Raw genomic sequence first — 18929 nt, 5'->3', positions numbered from 1 at the left:
ATACCCTTATAAACAATGATGAATAAATAAAACAATAACTGTTTTTGAAACCCATTTGCTATTTTTTAATTTTAACAGAACGAAAGTAAATACGACATCTGTACAAGTTATTTCAAATAAATATCCGATAAACGATGCGCTCTCAGTGCTTGATAGTAATTTGTATATTTTTTAATTAAAGATTAAATTTGAAATTAATGTCATATGGGCCTAGACTTGATCCCAAAATGGTCTTGCGAGTCATAACTTATCAACATGTATTCAATATCAAGTCTTAAGGTCATAATTGAAGTTATTGACCATAAACAAAATTTGAATCTAAATCTAAAAGCTGACAAAGGTTTTCAAAAGCATTGACCTTTAAGGTTAAGACCTAAAATATAGCAAGTATAGAAGTATCTCGGTCGATGTATTTTTATTTGATGGCCAGTATAACGTTTTGTTATAAAAAAGTAAGATAAAGCCTAACATTATCTGTAAAAACACTAAACTGGCCAACATATCTTAGTGCATTATTGTGTTGGGTTTTACGACGTAGCAAAGGTTTAAAGGCTATAGGCGTCTTTCCAATTTTACCGATGCGAAAAAACATCTACGTACCAGAACTTTATTTGCTAACAAATGCTAGACTGAAATTCTTTGTCATCGACAGCAAATACCTTGTTTATTTGTTCATACACCACCATTTTTATTTTTCAATGGATTCTTCTTCACAATCTTGAGCAAGGATGAGATACGTAGTCAAGATATATTGAAATGAATTACGTGATGATTATTAGACTAATATCTGACTAATATCTCTTTTGTAGTTTTATCAAAGATCCGGAATCCTTAATATTGAATATCTTACTTGTAGAGAACAATTTAAAAGAACATGTAGAAATGGTACGTTTGTTTCGTGAAATTTTGGAATATTTCTACGGTTTTACCATGTTTCATTTTTGCATGCTTCTTCACATTCACGTCCGATAAACAATACAATAACATACATCAACTGTCCAAGATATTTTTTTTTTAATTTCTATTGTTCTGTAATTATTAAAATAAAAAAACAGAAACTAATGCATATTGTACTTTTAAAGAACGATTACCTTTGAAGTATTTCAAATGTTGAAAGCTGACGTAAGTCTCTTTTCTAATGATACTGTTGAACATAAAATACGTAACTGAACATATGGATTCATATAAAATAGATGTCTGTTTGAACAAATTATCTCGCTTTAGACCTTCTATTTTTGTCTCTTTTTCTAGTGTAAGATATTTTTATTATCCTTGCATTTATCAAAACATGTTGAGCACAACCAATATTCAATTAGTAATTTCCTTAAGATAATAAAAAGTTATTTTCTTTTGTTCAGTTTTTATCTTATTCTTTGTTTTGTGGAAAAACTAAAAAAAAATCCGTGTGTATACCTTTTTGTGGCGTTCAATATGGCCGCCAATTTTATGCAAAACTGATATATATATTTCGTAGTATAATTTGAAGCACTAATTATGCAAATTAAGATAGAAAAAATTGTTTATTAAACATATCAAAAATAATCAAATTATATTTAAATCACAATGATTTCAGCTTCATGAATTCGCGATTTCAACTTCACGAATTCATGATTTCAACTTCATGAATTCACGATTTCAACTTCATGAATTCACGATTTCAACTTCGTGAGTAGAATAACAGACGGTATATAAGTGTCAGCATCATTAAACGAACAGTTGTTTCGTCGATAGTCAACAGCAGCTTTGTTCCTTGAAATGGCCATCGAAATTTATTTATTTTATTCTATTTTCGATAAACTAAAACTCCCGAATTACGCTATCTAGCTCGCTACAAATTTCAATCCGTTTCTATGGTGTCCTGTTTGAGGCAGTTATAATAACGCCTGTCAAGTTTTAAGATTGACTAAATCATATCAAATAATTGGTCGACTAGAAGACTAGGTAGCGCTTTTGTACTCACTCAGGCGTCGGTGTAGACGTCACACTTTGGTTAAGTATTTGCGTGCAAGTTGGTATCTCTAAAACTACTAAGAGGAAGGATTGAAACGTATTTGGAAGCATAATGTGCTATATCCAAGACCCGTTACTCTAATATGGATTTTGAAAGAACATATGGCCCTATTTTACCTTACAAAATTCCACATTATCCAGACTCTTGTTTTCCTACCAAGCACTTAGAATAGTCGAGTGCACTGCTCTTGTTAATAGATAAGTAGCTATATAATACATTCTCTTTAAAAAAACACATTTATTAAATTGTAGTCACCGGTGCTGTAAACAGGAAACATGCGAGAATTAATGTTTATCATCGTGCATGTTTTTCTTTCCATTTTGATTCGCATAAAGATTTAGTATACGACATATTTAACGTTGAATGGCGCCAAAATTTCATTCGATAATGCAAAAAAATTCGTATATATAAATACAGAAGGGCGACACAGGACTTCCAGAGAAAAAAAAATCTTGCATTTCAATAGATGTCATATAACTGGCACAAAACAGGACACCGCATAATGCAGCTGCACTAAATCTACATGGAAGGTAACAGTTATTTACAGACGTAAGAAGACAATTTTCGAATAGTTCTGCTGAGGGTAAAGTAGTATTTTAATCTATTGTTAAACAAAATGTCACCTTGCTGGATGTAGATAAACAATATATTAAACAAATTTCGTGAAATTTACCTTAATTTGAACAAATCCTGAAAATAACAACAAACAACAAATTAAGAAACTAAAGAAGAAATACGGCTTGATGGTAAAACTGCTCAACATATCATTTATTTCAATGCATGGAGATGAATAAATTAAGATTGTATGATCAATTTTTAAAATCTATATTGGTTACAATGATCAAAATGACCCATCAAAAGTAAGACGAAACTAGAAATGTTTCTATAGGACACAGATGCCCCCATTTATCCAATACTTCTTGATACAATAATATGCCCAGAAACTACATTTCTCTAGTGCTGAATCTTTTCCATGTATCTCTTTTTTATTTTGTTATAAAAATGATAAACCCAATGATAAATGAGCACTTCAATAGTTTGATTGCACAGGCATTAGCTAAAAGAGAGGATAAAAACAAAATGAACCAATGGAATAAGGTAAAAATTAACCAAAGACGCAAGTGTGTAAAAAGGAATTATTACATAAAATAATGATTTCAGAAAATATAATTTGTAATAACAGAGTGAAGGTAAAAATAGAAATACAGAATGGTTGATAAAAAACTGATGTATTACCAAGGCGCACATACTCATCAACATTCCTGTAAAGTGTTTTGACTAGCTTTAGGGCTAGTACATGCGGCACAATTATAAAATTTAAAATTTTTACATTATTCAAGGACCATAACTCTAACAATTATATGTAAATCTACACGTGAAATCTCAAGTGCTTAGCTTAACATGCTGATCAACATTAATGAGAAGTTTTTTTTTACTCCAGCAGTTTTAAAAATAAAGGCCCTACAAGTGGAAAATTGCAAATTTTTGAGTAAGTGAGGGGCCATCACTCTAACAATTCCAAATAAATCCACATTTGAAACCACCGGGTGCGCAAAATTTCATAAAAAGACCAAAAAGACTTAAAAACCACCTATCAGAGTTATAAAACTTAAAGTAACACAGTGCATCGGTACATTGCATTGGTATTTCAAGTTCATGTTAATCTATCTTCAGGTTCCTGAGACGGAATGAGATTGGATAGGGCATACAATAATAAACTTGTAGCATGTCAAATCGAAGTTTTGGGAACAAAAGATGACTGGACCTGAAAAAAAGTCATTTATGAGGCAGGGTCATTGTAAGTCAACTTGAAAGTATATCCTGAAAGATGTGTCCATGTATATAGACAAATAAATTTATAGATAAATTAGCTATAACCACTTAGGTACATTTTTTGTTTGTGATATTTTCTAACCTATAAAATTCATATAACTAACTAACTATCTAAAATATTTTAACTGTCGGAGTTTTAACTGTCGAAACATTACTCGTATACGTACACACGCATACACACACGCCATACACGCCCACACACAGATGCATTGTAATTTCATATTGAACCAGGTATTTATAATTTCTATATACTAATTGCAAAGTTTTATTGTCACAGCAAAAAAAGTGAGAATGACAAGTCAAAGTTAGTTTGATCTTCATAAATATTTTGTCCTAAAAGATGTTAGTTTCAATATGAAAACATTCCATTTATAAACTAGAGCTTCCACAGGAGTGACGAATACTCCCACATGATCTCTTTCACACAGCCTATTTGGTATTATAATTTATAAATATTTTTAAATGAAAACATTAACTTATACAAATTTATTTTAGTTCGATTGTCTTGGAAGCTATAAGCTTATTGAAACACTCTCGAATCCGTTCCTGGAACCAACCAGTACTAAGCAATGAATGTAAAGTTTCTTGCTCAAGGAAACAACGGCTTGCCCCTGACAGGGTTTGAACCCACGCGGTCAGCAATCCTTAGATTACTAGTCCGACGCGTTAACCACTCGGCCACGCCGCCACCTTATCAGACATTTAACATTAACTTCAAAGGTGACCTTTGCCTTATTAATGTAAACATTACAATCAAGTTAATAAAATCTTCAGAATAAAAGGATTTGTTCAGTTATTGTCTGATAAGTGAACTTTGCGTTAACATTTATATCGTTAGTAAAGATGATCTTCAAAAAATATGTTATTTGGTGGTTGTACAGAATAGAAAATGAAAATGCTACGTATCAGATAGTTTGTTACATTTCACGATGTCATTACGCTTCAGATTGTTTATTTAAGGTACTATAATTATGGACAATTTTTCTTGAATTGTATTAAGATTGTTACATTTGAATGAACGTCATCCTTCCTTTATTTATTCATATTATCAATAAATTTACATGACTGTGACCTTAAAAATCAATGTCTCAATGGTATCGTAGGAATAAAATGTATGTCAAGTTCTTTAAAGAATGCAGGCTGTTATCAACTTTATGATACCATTTCTGCTCTTCAAATTTGAAATGTATTTTCTTTTAGTTTTAATTCGCTTCCATGTTAAGTTTTACAAAAAATCCGATGTCAAAATTCCAAGTCCAAATTCGTTGTATGTGAAAGAGACTTTTCTTGCCTCATTTTCTTGAGTTTTGACCGTTTATTACATTTTCGGGTTTTATTACAATTCAGGTTGACTACTTAAATGTAATAATATTTTTGCATCCTAACCAGTTTTGTAATAATTTTATTACAATTCCGGTTTTATTACAATTCAGGTTGTAACAAAGCCATCCAATATGGCAACAAATGACGTCACGATCACGTGTCATATACCTTAATGTTGAAATCTTGAATTCATGAAGCTGAAATCGTGAATTCACGAAGTTGAAATCGTGAATTCATGAAGGTGTAATTGTGAATTCGTGAAGTTGAAATTGTGAATTCGTGAACTTCAAGGTAAATTCGTGAAATCGTGAAGTTGAAATAGTGAATTCACGAAGATGAATTCGTGAAGTTGAAATCGTGAATTCATGAAGTTGAAATCGTGAACTCGTGAAGTTGAAATCGTGAATTCATGAAGTTGAAATCGTGAATTCATGAAGCTGAAATCGTGAATTCATGAATTCGGTATGTTAAAACGTGAATTCACAAAGTTAAATATGTGAATTCATGAAAATGAAATCAGGAATTCATGAAGTTGAAATGGTCCTACAGATATTTCGTATGATAGTCTTACTGGTACGTGTAACATTGAAAATAGTAATTAAGTACAATTGAACTATTTGCAAAAAAGCAACAGATAAACAAGATTGTTCAGGTAGTTGTCAATGAGTAACCTTTTGGATTTTAAAAAGTACACCAATATTAAAAGGTTTTTGAAAATTAAAACTTAAAACCTTTCTTTTGCTTTATGGCCTTTTAACTGGCTGAAAATAATAAGCATTCTAATTCTAGATAAAGATAAGAGTGGTTATACAACCATATATCTGTTCGTCAAAAATATGTTAAGTCTTTTCTGAATGTATATTGTTCTAACATTTTCGATATTGTTTTCAAAACAGTAATTATACACGCTTAAGGAAGTTTAAACTTGGAAACAGACTAATAAATATAACGTTTTGGTATTATTTTCAACAGCCATTTGACCAATAAATTTGATATATTGTAGCTATATTAATATATTTATATGCTTTAATAAATGGTAATTATAGTCTCAATCAAAAACTGTATGAGCGACTCACTCAAGAAGCCTGAGGGTCAGATCGCCTTACCATACTTATAACCATATTTACCAAACTGTATCGGCTACTCTTTACATATACACCTGTGAATAGGAGAAGCACACCCCGGAAATTTAAAATTGGTTGTGATTGAAAGCACGTTCAAGAGATGACGACTTAATTGAGCTTAAAAAAGTAACTTGATAACTACCAGTACCAATTTAGCAATCATAAACCAGTAAATTTATGCGTTTAGTTTATTCTTAACCAAATTATTGAGGAAAAAGCAAATGTTTGTATTTTACCAAAAAAAACGTAAATGTTCTTAAGGATGGTGTTGGAGCTTTTAAAAAAAATAATGGTGAATATTTAAAATGAAGTAAACTTGAAATTTTGTAGCCAAATTTGTAATAAACGTGTGTAACCGTAACGTGCCCAGATGAAGCATCAAGCCTTCTCATTAGTAGAGGGATACTTTGATACTTGAAAATCAAAGAGGAAAATGATAATGCATATAAAGACTAAATTAAAAACTAACAGGAAGCTCGTATGAAATTATAAGTTACATATATTATTTCAATTGAAACACTATCTACTTTCAAATCCTAGCCAATCATAACGGATAAGGAATAAATTGATAATGCAGGACAAGTTGAACGCTTTGAAATGTCTTTCTATTATTTTTTATGAATCACAGCTCATTCTCAAAAATCAAAGCACTGTAAGCGTTATTTGAGATAAACCTGCAGAGTTTAGAATTTTATGTAAAGAAATAAAGTAGATATTTATAGTTATAAGATAAATCTGAAAACATGTCTTGACGTAATTCCAATTTTAAGCTAAAGCAGTGGTCCTTCAGGTCAATAATTCAAATAGTTTATTTTGTCGAAGATACAATATGTATTTATCCAGTGCTAGTTGAGTGGGAGTGGATGGTGGGTTATGGGAGGATTGCAACCTGCAAAGTCTCTCGTAAAAAACCTCAGTCATATCAAGACTGTGGTGTTAGAAACATTTTGAGATTTTAATTCATACTTCTCGAAAAAACCCAATTCTCCAGATATTCAAGAAAAACAAAAGAAGAAAATTTGGAGCATTTTTTGTTTGTTATTTTCTATAGATTCCATTTACATGTTTTAAAGCAATTAAAAATTTCGTTTGGAATCACCTCTTCGTTGCTTGCTTTTGGTGTTCAAATTCTTCAACACTCCACTTTTGCAGTGCCAAGTCTTTATGTAATAAATGAAAAAATAATACACTTTGCTGTTCCATTAACAACTTTTGTGGTACATAACAAACTACTTTGGCTGTCTCATGTCTATTGATATATTTATTTGTTATTCCATAAGTCTGAAGCACTCCATGGTTGCATTTTAGTGAATAGCAATCGGGTACGTGTAATGTAAATTTACTTTTGCGGTCCAAAGTCAAAAGCAATATGTATTTGTTGCACCGCACCAAAAAAAAAAAAAAAAAATATTTGACTATCTAATTGGGTTGTACTAAATTTATAGCAATATCTTCCAAGTTTTTCTATATTTACTGTTCAAAATAATAACAATCTACTTCTTCTGTTCAAAAAATATATCAATGTACATTTTTCTGTTTTGAGTCTATAGCTGCGTTCCAAAAGTGTCCAAAATGCAAAATTTAAAATGGTGCAGGCTCAATTTAAATAAATCTGTTAATGGCATGCTACCGACCACTTCCATAGCACCGGCTTTAGCAGAATTCAACATTTAACATCATTTGTCTATTATTTGTCTATGTGATTTAACAAATCACTTTTGCAGACATGACATACAAGAAAATAAATTACTCTCGTAAGGTCAAGATGCATTACCAACAGTTTTGCAAATTATGTTTCTATTGTAGTTAAAATTCTTTGTCAGTTTTACAATATTAGAATACGTTAAATGCTAAAGCATTGTTGATTGGTATCTGAAAACACAAGTATGCGTCGACTAAAAGATAGCTTTCTTTTTCTCATGAGCTAATGAGGATTTATTTCTCAATATTATGATCATAAAGATTAAATTAAAATGCTTGTCTTATAGTGAATTAAACTATAATCTTTGTGCATAAGTAGATTATATCTTGTGGTATTTTGTCAATTGTTTCCGCTTAATCAGGAAAAAGGTAAATTATCACTTATTTAACATATACCATGCAAGGAAAACATTCACTAGCATTGGAATGAGTCACGTGATAATTTATAGATCAACTTCCTTCTCAATCCGTACTCATAACCTATAAAAAGGATATGATGCACAAACTTTCCTCGTACATACTTTGCGTGTGAAAAGCACTCAGAATCATAGTGTATAAATAGGATACCATATTCCGGTGTTAAAATGGTAGGTTATTGCGTTTTATTCCATTGTATTTTTCTCATTCAATCTGAAGTGTTGTGAAAATATTTTTTTCTAACTCAAATCTGCCAGAAACATCAAATCGGTTTTTCGTTTGCCGGTAACTTTACTCACTTATGCAAAAAAAATTCTTTCATAACAATTTATATTTTTTTCAGCATATAGTGGTTCATCTTTTATCAATCTTTGAACAGAAAGTTATTGAATACAAAATAATAATAATAATAATAATAATAATAATAATAATAATAATAATAATAATAATAATAATAATAATAATAAATAATAATAATAATGATTTTATAATAATAATAATAATGATAATAATAATAATGATAATTAATAATAATAATAATAATAATAATAATAATAATATTAATAATAATAATATTAATAATAATGATAATAATAATAATAATAATAATGATAATAATAATAATAATGATGATGATGATGATGATGATTATGATGATGGTGATTATTAAAGAGTTTCTCAGGCAAGTTAATGACAAAAATATTAAAGTGATCTTATGTATTCAAATTACGATAAAATGTCATTTTTAAAAGTCCCAGCATGCATTTCTGTATTACTTCATTATATTTCGTGTTTTATATCTATATATTTTAAGCGAAATTTAGACGCCGACTGAATATCAATGAGTAGTTTTAAAACAAGTCATATGACTTCAACAAACCCTCGACGTTACAATAATAGATATTTTTGATATTGTATGATTGAAACAAGTTTAAGTCATTCATTTGACATGTTCTTTAATGTTCCAGAGTCCACTTTGACAACTATAATGAAATATTAACGCTCAAACCTGACCCACGCGGGTCAAGTTTCGAAACCACCATTTTATTCTTTCTAATGCGAAAAGTTCTGTTCCTTTGACTGCATAGTATTTTTGAGAACATTTATAGAATAATGAATGGAAAATCCAAAACGAAGAAATGAAACTTTTGCCTGTGTCTCCCACAACAATATGTTTTGTGTTTTTATTTAAAACATTTAAGGCTGCCAACAATCTTTTAAAGGTATACTGTTCCAAATGTTAACGTCATGATCAGAAAATGTGTTTTTAAAAAAATTTGTTTGAATGATACAATATCTTTTCGTGAGCTACATCTTAAATTCTGTATTTTTTGTTTGATAAAGTCATAAAACTTGATTTTATGTTATCTAAAGTTCTAAAAACAAGAACCACTGTGTATTATTTTCATTTGTCAAGAAATGGTAACCAGTTAAGAGCGTCGAATAGCTCCATTGACGGCTATCTTTGTGGTTGCTGTAAAATGTTTTTAGCAATACGTTTTAGTAATTTACAAACATTATTTGTGTAATTTTTGTTCCAATTAATACATATAATTCATCAATTGTCAACAATGCATAAACATGCATTGTAAAACATTAATTTTATATCAAAGTGCAAAAAAGACACGATATCTTTTCAATAAAGCAATATTTTTCCGTTTTTTTTTAGTTTATAACTTTTGTCATTTTAAGGTGTTATCTATGCAAATAGTCACATCACTGTTTGATGATTTACATTTTTAAGAACTATTTCATTTATCATTAGATACATTTTTCTAATTCTTTTTACTTTTGGTCTATTTCCTGTCACTATACGCTTTGATTTTTGGAGTTAAGGGCATATTATTGTACAATTTGTCAATGTTTTGAAATATGATTATTAACAGTATGTCGTTGTCCGTGTGAATAGCAAAGGATAAAACAATAAAGTTTTAGCATGTGATAAATATCTTATTCAACTTGGGTAATCATTGGGTCGGGTGTGATCATAGAAATAATTAAGGTGCCTGAATACCCAAAGACATAAACTAAATGCTCGCACCTTAATTATATCTAAGTTGCTTTTATTATTCTTTCTTTCAGGACGTTAACATTTTGCTACCTGCCTTTTTTCTTTTTTACGGTATATGGGAGGCAAGCTGCTGTAATAAAAGTTGCAGTACAAAAGGAGCCAATAGTTCCTGTCATATGGATAAGCGTAGATCTGCAGATCCCAGGAACGTGACGAAAACAGAAATTCTTAAAAGGGTTTGTATACCACTTTATTCATTATATTTTATCCTCATTTGCCTATATTTTCAAACAAAAATTCATATGCATTTATTTAAATACAAAATGATAGGATATGTATCATCTAATTTTTAACACAAATAGCTATAACTACTATATAAAATGTTAAACATGAATAACAAATAATATAATCATCTGAAAGTTTAGATAAACCAGATTGAGCATGTCTTATGTTGTGTTTGAGAAACTAGTGAATTTCTATGTATTATGTAAAGATTATTGGCAAGAGTAAAGAACTGTTTGTCTTACACAAAAGCTTTCAAACAAATTATTTTTGTAATCATTTATATTCGTATCTCTCTTGGTGTGACATTATGGTATAAATTCAAAATGTACAGAAAACAACATTATGATAAAAAGCCAAAAGTTATTGTCAAAATTCTATTTCACCTGTTTGATGTTTTCAATGGTATGCATTGAATCTTATTTAAGATTGGAACACAATTTAGCATAATGCTTGAAGATAATCCATGCGTATTTGAAACCTACGACATTGATGGAGACGGACTTATCCTTAGAGAGGAACTCGAATCTATATTGGGTGTGAAAAGGGAAACGAATGATCTTTTCGCCTTCATACACTCAATAGATGGTCTGTAATCGTTTACATATAATCTCCGTACCTGAAATATACTGTATTGTTCGAGAATTGTAGCTGAATGATCGACTCTCATAATTGTCGTCGACTAATAATTGACAACTGAAAATGTTAAACTTGAAGATAAATTGTAACAACTGTTGGAAATGTAGTAAAAAAAATACCCTCATTTTTTTCCGTTGAAACATTAACGGTGGATATTTTCTTTGAGTCCGGCGTTTATTGATTATGCACATAAACAAGATTGGAACAAATGAATGCAATTATAACAAAATCATAAGTTATAGTGACATTAACCTTTATACTCCTCGTTTACACTTAGGTGTCATTTGAATATTTACAGACATGTAATTTATTTCTTTTGTTTTGTCATTTCTTGCAGTTGACGGACCGATAACCCTCGCCGAATTCTGTGCCGCCATTCCTCATCTAGTAAGTGAGTGTTACGGCTGCTGTTACGACATTTACTAAGTTGTTTTTTAGTCAAGTAAGAACAATTATAGCATCAAGCACAAAAGATAATATTTAAAAAGTGGGAACAGAAAACAGTGTTTAAATCAAGTATAACGGATAGTTTAAGACGTCTTAGATTCCATGCATGCTGTTGAAATATTTTAGTGACAGAAATTTGTTGAAATCTATCCAAAAGTTTTTATTTTTATTTACAAAGTGACGGTGCAGCAATTGTCAATATTTTCTTTTATCAAATTTAAGCAAAGTATATCTTTAAATTCATATATATTTATTTATTTCATACCCATCAGTTATTATGTATATTAGTATCACTGTAATTGATGAATAAAAAAACATACTTTATACATTAGTGTTAACTTTGTTCTATATAGATCTTTATCTTCCGTGAAAGAAATTCGTTTTACTTATAAAGCAGTTCCATTCTTTTATATTTGCTTACGGAGTTAAGTGACTTAATGTCAATGTGAGCCAAATGCTTTGATTTAAACAAATTTGACTTACAGAAAAAATCGTCACCATATCATAGATAAAAGAGTGCACCAGTCTGTCCAATAAATATGTCCATCGGAATATTGTTAAAATTGCAATTAATGAATACGATCATTTTTATATACACGTTATCTAAAAACAACATATAATCAAGATATGGTGACATTTTTCAGCTAACAGTTTAACGCTTATCTATCACGTAACTGATGTTACAAAATATTTGAGTTTCGTGTAAAAAAAAATAAATAACAGATACTGATATATTTTTTTGTTGTAAAGTAAAATGACAAGTCAGTATCTAACATCTTTACCAAATTAAGCCCATTATGTTTCCAAAATGCTCCAATTTTTATTTTTCAAAAACTTTTGTTTTTGGTATTTTGTTACAAGTTTCCAAAAAAACCACATCTTGGGCATAAAGAGGAATTATTTTTTGCACTTTTACTCTGTTAGGAATTTGTGTAGTTAATCTATGGAATTTGTGTATTAGTATGGAAGACCTCTTTCTTTACATTTTCCTACCTTAATAACAATGTGCTGCATGTTCAGCGCTACCTTCGTTGATTGTAAAAATGTAACATACTCTAAATCCATTAATAAAACATTATTGAATACATGTTTGTCATTTCAAAACAATTAAAAAATGTATTTTTTGGGCATAGCTTGCAGTATGTAAGTATAAAACGTTATAAAGTAACTATAAGAAGTAATATTTTAGATAAATTTATTTTCCATCTTCCAAATATGACAAAGTATTGAAAAGGTTAGCTTTTAATTTAACAAAAAGTAGATCATTTTCAAATAAATGTTCATCTGTCTTCATCTGTTGCAAGGTAAACGAAGTATATCTGCGGAAAAATACCCACAGGAACTATTTTCAAATGCATTTTTTGACAGGACTGACCCTATTTATCCGACAGTTATATCAGTAATATTGCTACAACTTTTGTAAATATGTTTCTTTCTGTTGAAAGGCGATATGACGCTCAGGCTTCTTGAGTGATTCGCTCATATAGTTATTGGTAGAGATTAAAAATAATCATTAATTACAGCATATAAATATATTATCAATGGGTGTTGAAAATAATATCAGAACGTTAATTTTATAAGGTATGTTTTCAAGTTTACATTTGCTTAATGTGTGTAAATTACTGTATTAAAAAAAAATGTTAAAACGATAGACAATCAGAAAAGACTATATATTTGGTTAAAAAATTTAATATATATATATATGTAGAATACTGATTACATGTTCAGTCAGTTAAATAAATTGCGCACTTTTATGGAAACATAAAGAACTAATATAACACCAAATCCACAAAATTGAAAAATGTTGCAGGCTCTGTATAAATGAGCTTGCATAATGAACGACAATGGCAAAAGAACCTTAGCGTCACCCCCATTTGTACATCCTTTAGCATAATTTAACATTGAACATGACAATGGCGAAAACTTAATAACTAAGAAATGTCAATTTATATGTTCATACATTGATCAACATGGAAATTTAATGTACCGATAAGACAACAATGACCACATTCTGAACAAACTTTAGAACGTCTGTAGACACATGTTTTGATCCAAATATCCGGAAATTTTTTCTGAAAGTTTGTTTTGATGACTCCTTGGTCAAGTTTCAATATTGGTCACCCAGGATTAAAAAATAGGTTACACCGCCCAAATATGAAAACTCCTTGTATACATTCTGGCGGTCACATTTTAACTAAATAGTTATCAAATTTGATCAGGATGATTGTCTAGGTAATTGCTTGTACGAGTTCGAACATTGATAATTTCGAATTGAAAACTATGTCACAGGAGCTAAAAATATTTAAATAAAAAATAAATAAAAAATGTGTTGTTGATACTCTAGTGGCTACTGTTTTGATCCAAATATCCTGGAACTTGGTTTGAAATTTTGTACTGATGATTTGTAGGTAAAGTTTAAATATGGGTCACCTGGGGTCAAAATATAGGTCACACCGCTCACATATTGAAAAAATAACAACTTGTTAACTCTTTAGAGACCATATTTTTTACTCAACTGTCACGAAACTTGGTCAGAATGCTTGTCTAGGTAATTGCTCGGATGAGTTTGATTTGTCATATGAGCGATCTAGGGCCATATTTGGCATCTTGTTACTTTGAAAGGTCTTATATTGGAAAGAGAAGATGAAATACCAACTACGGTGTCCTGTAATTATTTATATTATTCTGTGTCCTAGATACATTTCTAGTATAAACTGGCCCCCAAAATTGGCAGAAAGTATTAATATACCTAAAGGGTAATCTAATTGTTTACGGCAGTAACGACGCTTTGCCGAGTTTCTACTTAACAGTTACCCTGAAAATTAGATATTACTATCTGTTACGGCAGGTTGTTTTGAAAATTACAATTGTTGGTCTCACAAATTAATCATGTTTTATAGTACGTGTGTTAGACTTTTTATTTTGCTTTATGTACCATCAATGCCTAGTGAAATATTTTTGCTTTATGCACCATCGATGCCTAGTGGATTTTTTTTTGCATTATGAACTATTAATGTCTAGTGAATCCTGTTTGCTTGATGTACCATCAATGCCTATTGGAATTTATTTTTGCTTTATGTGCCATCAATGACTAGTGAAACCTTTTTGCTTTTTTTAAGATTAAGAAAATAAATTTATTTCAACCTCCGTAAATGGTTATATTTTAATGTCTCTTTCAAAAATGTTGCCGTTGAAATTTGGGGGTCAGGAAAGCAATGCCTGACCTCATATACCAGCTATTATCATTTGCAGCGTGAATAACAGAATATCCAAAACTTCAGCATTTGTTGCTGAAATATTGTATATCAAGTTAAAAATCAAAAATCAAAACACCCAAGCTTTTATCTGAATTAAATCATGTCATGTCCATATCTGTCCAGACACATGGTACTGTAGTGTAAACAATTTAGGTAATGTTGATACCCTCCTTGTCGAGCCTCAGATATAAGTGTCAATTCAATCAGAAATAAACAAACCAGTTTGTTAGTTAGGAGAAGAACATAGCTGAACTGTGTCAAATTTTTTGGTCTCTAGGTTAAAAATTATGAAATCTGTACGGAAAAATGTTCAAAAAGTGTCCGTTTGATGGTTTCCGACCAGTATATGTGAAATTTATTCTCTTTCTCATACATGTATATACGGTGGCAGAAAGGTGACATGTGTGTGTTTTTATTTATCTTGTAGCCACGAGATACTATGTCGTGGCCACGAGTTACTAAGTCGTGGCCACGAGATAGCTAAGTCGTTGCTACGAGATGCTATGTCGTGGCCACGAGTTACTAAGTCGTGGAAACGAGATAAATAAGTCGTGGCCACGAGATAATTAACCAATCAGAATATACATATTATATTATTATTATATATATTATGAATTTTTTAACTAAACAACTTACTTTTACATGCAAAATTAATCTTTGAAAATACTGAAGATATTCACTTTGAACTTGTCGTTAGGATCATACTAGTAAGTCACCTTCCAATGCCCATCATACATTAATTTTGACTATAGTCCTTTGTTGGGGCAATGTTGTGATCGAATTGGTCAGTTTGTTCGTACTACGGTCTGTAAACTTGTTTATACGATAACATGAAAAGGAATAAGTCCTGGTTTTTTTATTTGAAAGGGACATTGCCCATGGACAGTAGATAGCCTATCAGGTAAAATCCTTGTCTGATGAATAATTTAGAAGGGATAAGCCAAGGTTTATATAACCCAGAAAGATCATTGTACTGATCAGTTGATGATATCTAATAATTTCGAGGTCAATGGGCCAAATATAAGGGTCCAAGTGAAGCTTAATGTAAAATTATTCACCGGTCAATAAGTTGTATAAATGACACTTTTACAGAAGAAAGGGGAATCCTTGTACTATAGCACATATCTGTTTAATTAGGGAATTCATATGGTGTAATTTGATTTGTTATTTATCTCGTGGCCACTACATAGTATATCTTGGCCACCACATAGTATCTCATGACCACGACAAAGTATCTCGAGGCCACCACTTAGCTATCTCGTGGCCACGACTTAGTAACTTGTGGCCACGACATAGTACTAGTAACTCATCCACGAGATACTATGTCGTGGCCATGACTTAGCTATCTCGTGGCCACGACTTAGTAACTCGTGGCCATGACATAGTATCTCGTGGCCAAGATATAAATGAAACACATTCATGTCACATTTGTGCCACAGTATGTATATGACATGCTGCGAATCAACGAAGAGGAAATCAATTCATGACTTCACATAATAGAAATCGGAAGGAAGTTTTGGTTCCGGATGTTTTAGCTGTGAATCGAAGGGATTTATTGATCAAAATCGGGTCCATGGACAAAAAAAGTGTACACACAAATAGCTCCGTGCATAAAGTATTATGACCTTTTCCCAACAACGTATCTTAGGTGCGTTGTCTAAGGTCATCATAATCTTCTTATTGAATTAAATACAAATCTAAACAATTGATGAAATACAGTTATTTTATAGGGTTAACGCACGTTTTTCCGTGTTATACCGTATGCAGTATCCCGAGGAACGTGTGCCCGTCCGGAAGGACGATGGCCCAAACAGTTCCGAGGGACTCTGCAGACTTTACAACACGAAATAAACGTGCGTTGACGCTATTATAGCATAAACTTTTAAAACAGATTCATGCTGTATATTTAATACAAAACACACATTACATTCTTGTGCTTAGGCGGTATTTATCCAATTCTACATGTTTTACGTATGCATTTTATTTTTCCGGGGCCAACTACTTGGGAGATACAAAATGCTCAAAACCGAACGAATTTCGAATTTTAATTGATTGAACAAAGCTTAACACTGGAGGTTTTATAACAAAAAAAAAACAACAACATTAAATTACTCTCCTTAAGACAATACATGACCCTCAGAAATTCCTATAATGATTTATAAACTTGTGTGCTTTAAGAAATAAACGATTCTGATGTCACTAATCTTTCTTTCTACCGTCAACCTGACCCATTAACCGCATCCAAACAATGTCTTAGACAAGCATCCTGGTCAAGTTTGATGACAATTGAGTCAAAAATGTGACCTCTAGTGTGTTAAAAAGGTTTTCCTTATTTGGGCAATGTGACCTAATTTTTGACTGGAGACGACCCATATTCAAACTTGACCTAGAAATCATAAAAACAACCTTTCTGACAAATTTCCAGGATATTTGGATCAAAACCGCAGCCACTACAGTGTTATAAAGATGTTTGTGTAAACAAGCTTTTTCTATTTTTAGCTCCTGTGACCTAGTTTTTAACCAGATATGACCCATCTTTGAACTTGATCTAGAAATTATCAAAACAACCTTCCTGACAATTTTCCAGAATATTAAAATCAAAACTGCAGCCAGTAGAGTGTAAACCAACTTTATCTATTTTTAGCTCCTGTGACCTAGTTTTTAACTAGATATGACCCATCTTTGAACTTGATCTAGAAATTATCAAAACAACTTCCTGAGAAATTTCCAGAATATTTAAATCAAAACTGCAGCCAGTAGAGTGTAAACCAACTTTATCTATTTTTAGCTCCCGTGACCTAGTTTTTGACCGGAGATAACCCATCTTCGAACTTGACCTAGAAATTATCAAAACAACCTTCCTGACAAATTTCCAGAATATTTGGATCAAACTGCAGCCACTAGAGGGGTATAGATGGATACCGAAAATAAGCTATTTTTGCGAAAATAAGATCGCGGCTACGAAATAATATTTACAAACGTCTAATATTTCATTGCAAAATATTTCATTCTTTATTATTTCATTCATGCAAATCATTTAATTACAACAAAAATACGTTTTCAATACAATCTATCAAAAATAAATCTTATTTTCATAGACCCGATCATATTTTCGCTTAACAAGGCAAAAATAACCCATCTTCGAACTTGATCTAGAAATTATCAAAACAATCTTCTTGACAAATCTCCAGAATATTTGAACCAAAACTGCAGCTACTAGAGTGTTAACAAACTTTTTTTATTTTTAGCTCCTGTGACCTAGTTTTTGACAGGTGATGACCCATCTTCGAACTTGACCTAGAAATCTTAAAAGCAACCTTCCTGACAAATTTCTAGAAGATTTTGATCAAAACTGCAGCCACTATAGTGTTAAAATGCTTTTTCTATTTTTAGCTCCTGTGACCTAGTTTTTGACCGGAGATGACCCATCTTTAAACTTGACCTAGAAATCATCAAAACAACCTTCCTGACAAATTTCCAGAATATTTGGATCAAAACTGCAGCCAATTGAGTGTTAACAAGCTTTTCTATTTTTAGCTCCTGTGACCTAGTTTTTGGCCGGAGATGACCAATCTTCGAACTTGATCTATTAATCATCAAAACAACCTTCCTGACAAATTTCCAGAATATTTGGTTCAAAACTGCAGCCACTAGAGTGTTTATAAGCTTTTTCTATTTCTAGCTCCTGTGACCTTGTTTTTGACCGGATATAACCCATCTTCGAACTTGATCTGTTTTGCATTGAGACAAACATTCTGACAAAGGTTGACAATGATCCAATCAAAACTGTGACTGCTAGACTGTTAACAACCCAATCGTTGACGGCGCACGACGGCGGACGCTGGACATAGCCCCATCACTATACATCACCTTGACCACTACGT

The 18929-nt window shown here is 31.2% G+C and overlaps 1 protein-coding gene across 1 annotated transcript; it reads left to right on the top strand.

The window, feature by feature from the left end:
• The first annotated feature begins 8470 nt into the window (after window positions 1-8470).
• On the top strand, window positions 8471-12114 carry LOC132742729 (uncharacterized). The gene is made up of 4 exons (XM_060731195.1): window positions 8471-8579; window positions 10492-10656; window positions 11131-11290; window positions 11679-12114. Exons 1-4 carry the CDS (start codon window positions 8577-8579, stop codon window positions 11765-11767), a joined length of 417 nt encoding a protein of 138 aa, XP_060587178.1. The 5' UTR covers window positions 8471-8576; the 3' UTR covers window positions 11768-12114.
• The last annotated feature ends 6815 nt before the right edge of the window (window positions 12115-18929 follow it).

Source organism: Ruditapes philippinarum, unplaced genomic scaffold (genome assembly GCF_026571515.1).
Source record: "Ruditapes philippinarum isolate M1 unplaced genomic scaffold, ASM2657151v2 ctg2406_1_1_1_1, whole genome shotgun sequence".
NCBI lineage: Eukaryota > Metazoa > Mollusca > Bivalvia > Venerida > Veneridae > Ruditapes > Ruditapes philippinarum.
Note: the sequence above shows the minus strand (reverse complement) of the source record. Positions and strands in the feature narration are given on the sequence as shown.

What these genes read in the sequence shown, in the direction of transcription:
- LOC132742729 (XM_060731195.1), top strand. An exon ending in AAACAGAAATTCTTAAAAGG is followed by an intron (nt 10,657 to 11,130) that starts GTTTGTATACCA and finishes ATCTTATTTAAG; the next exon opens with ATTGGAACACAATTTAGCAT. An exon ending in CTTCATACACTCAATAGATG is followed by an intron (nt 11,291 to 11,678) that starts GTCTGTAATCGT and finishes CATTTCTTGCAG; the next exon opens with TTGACGGACCGATAACCCTC.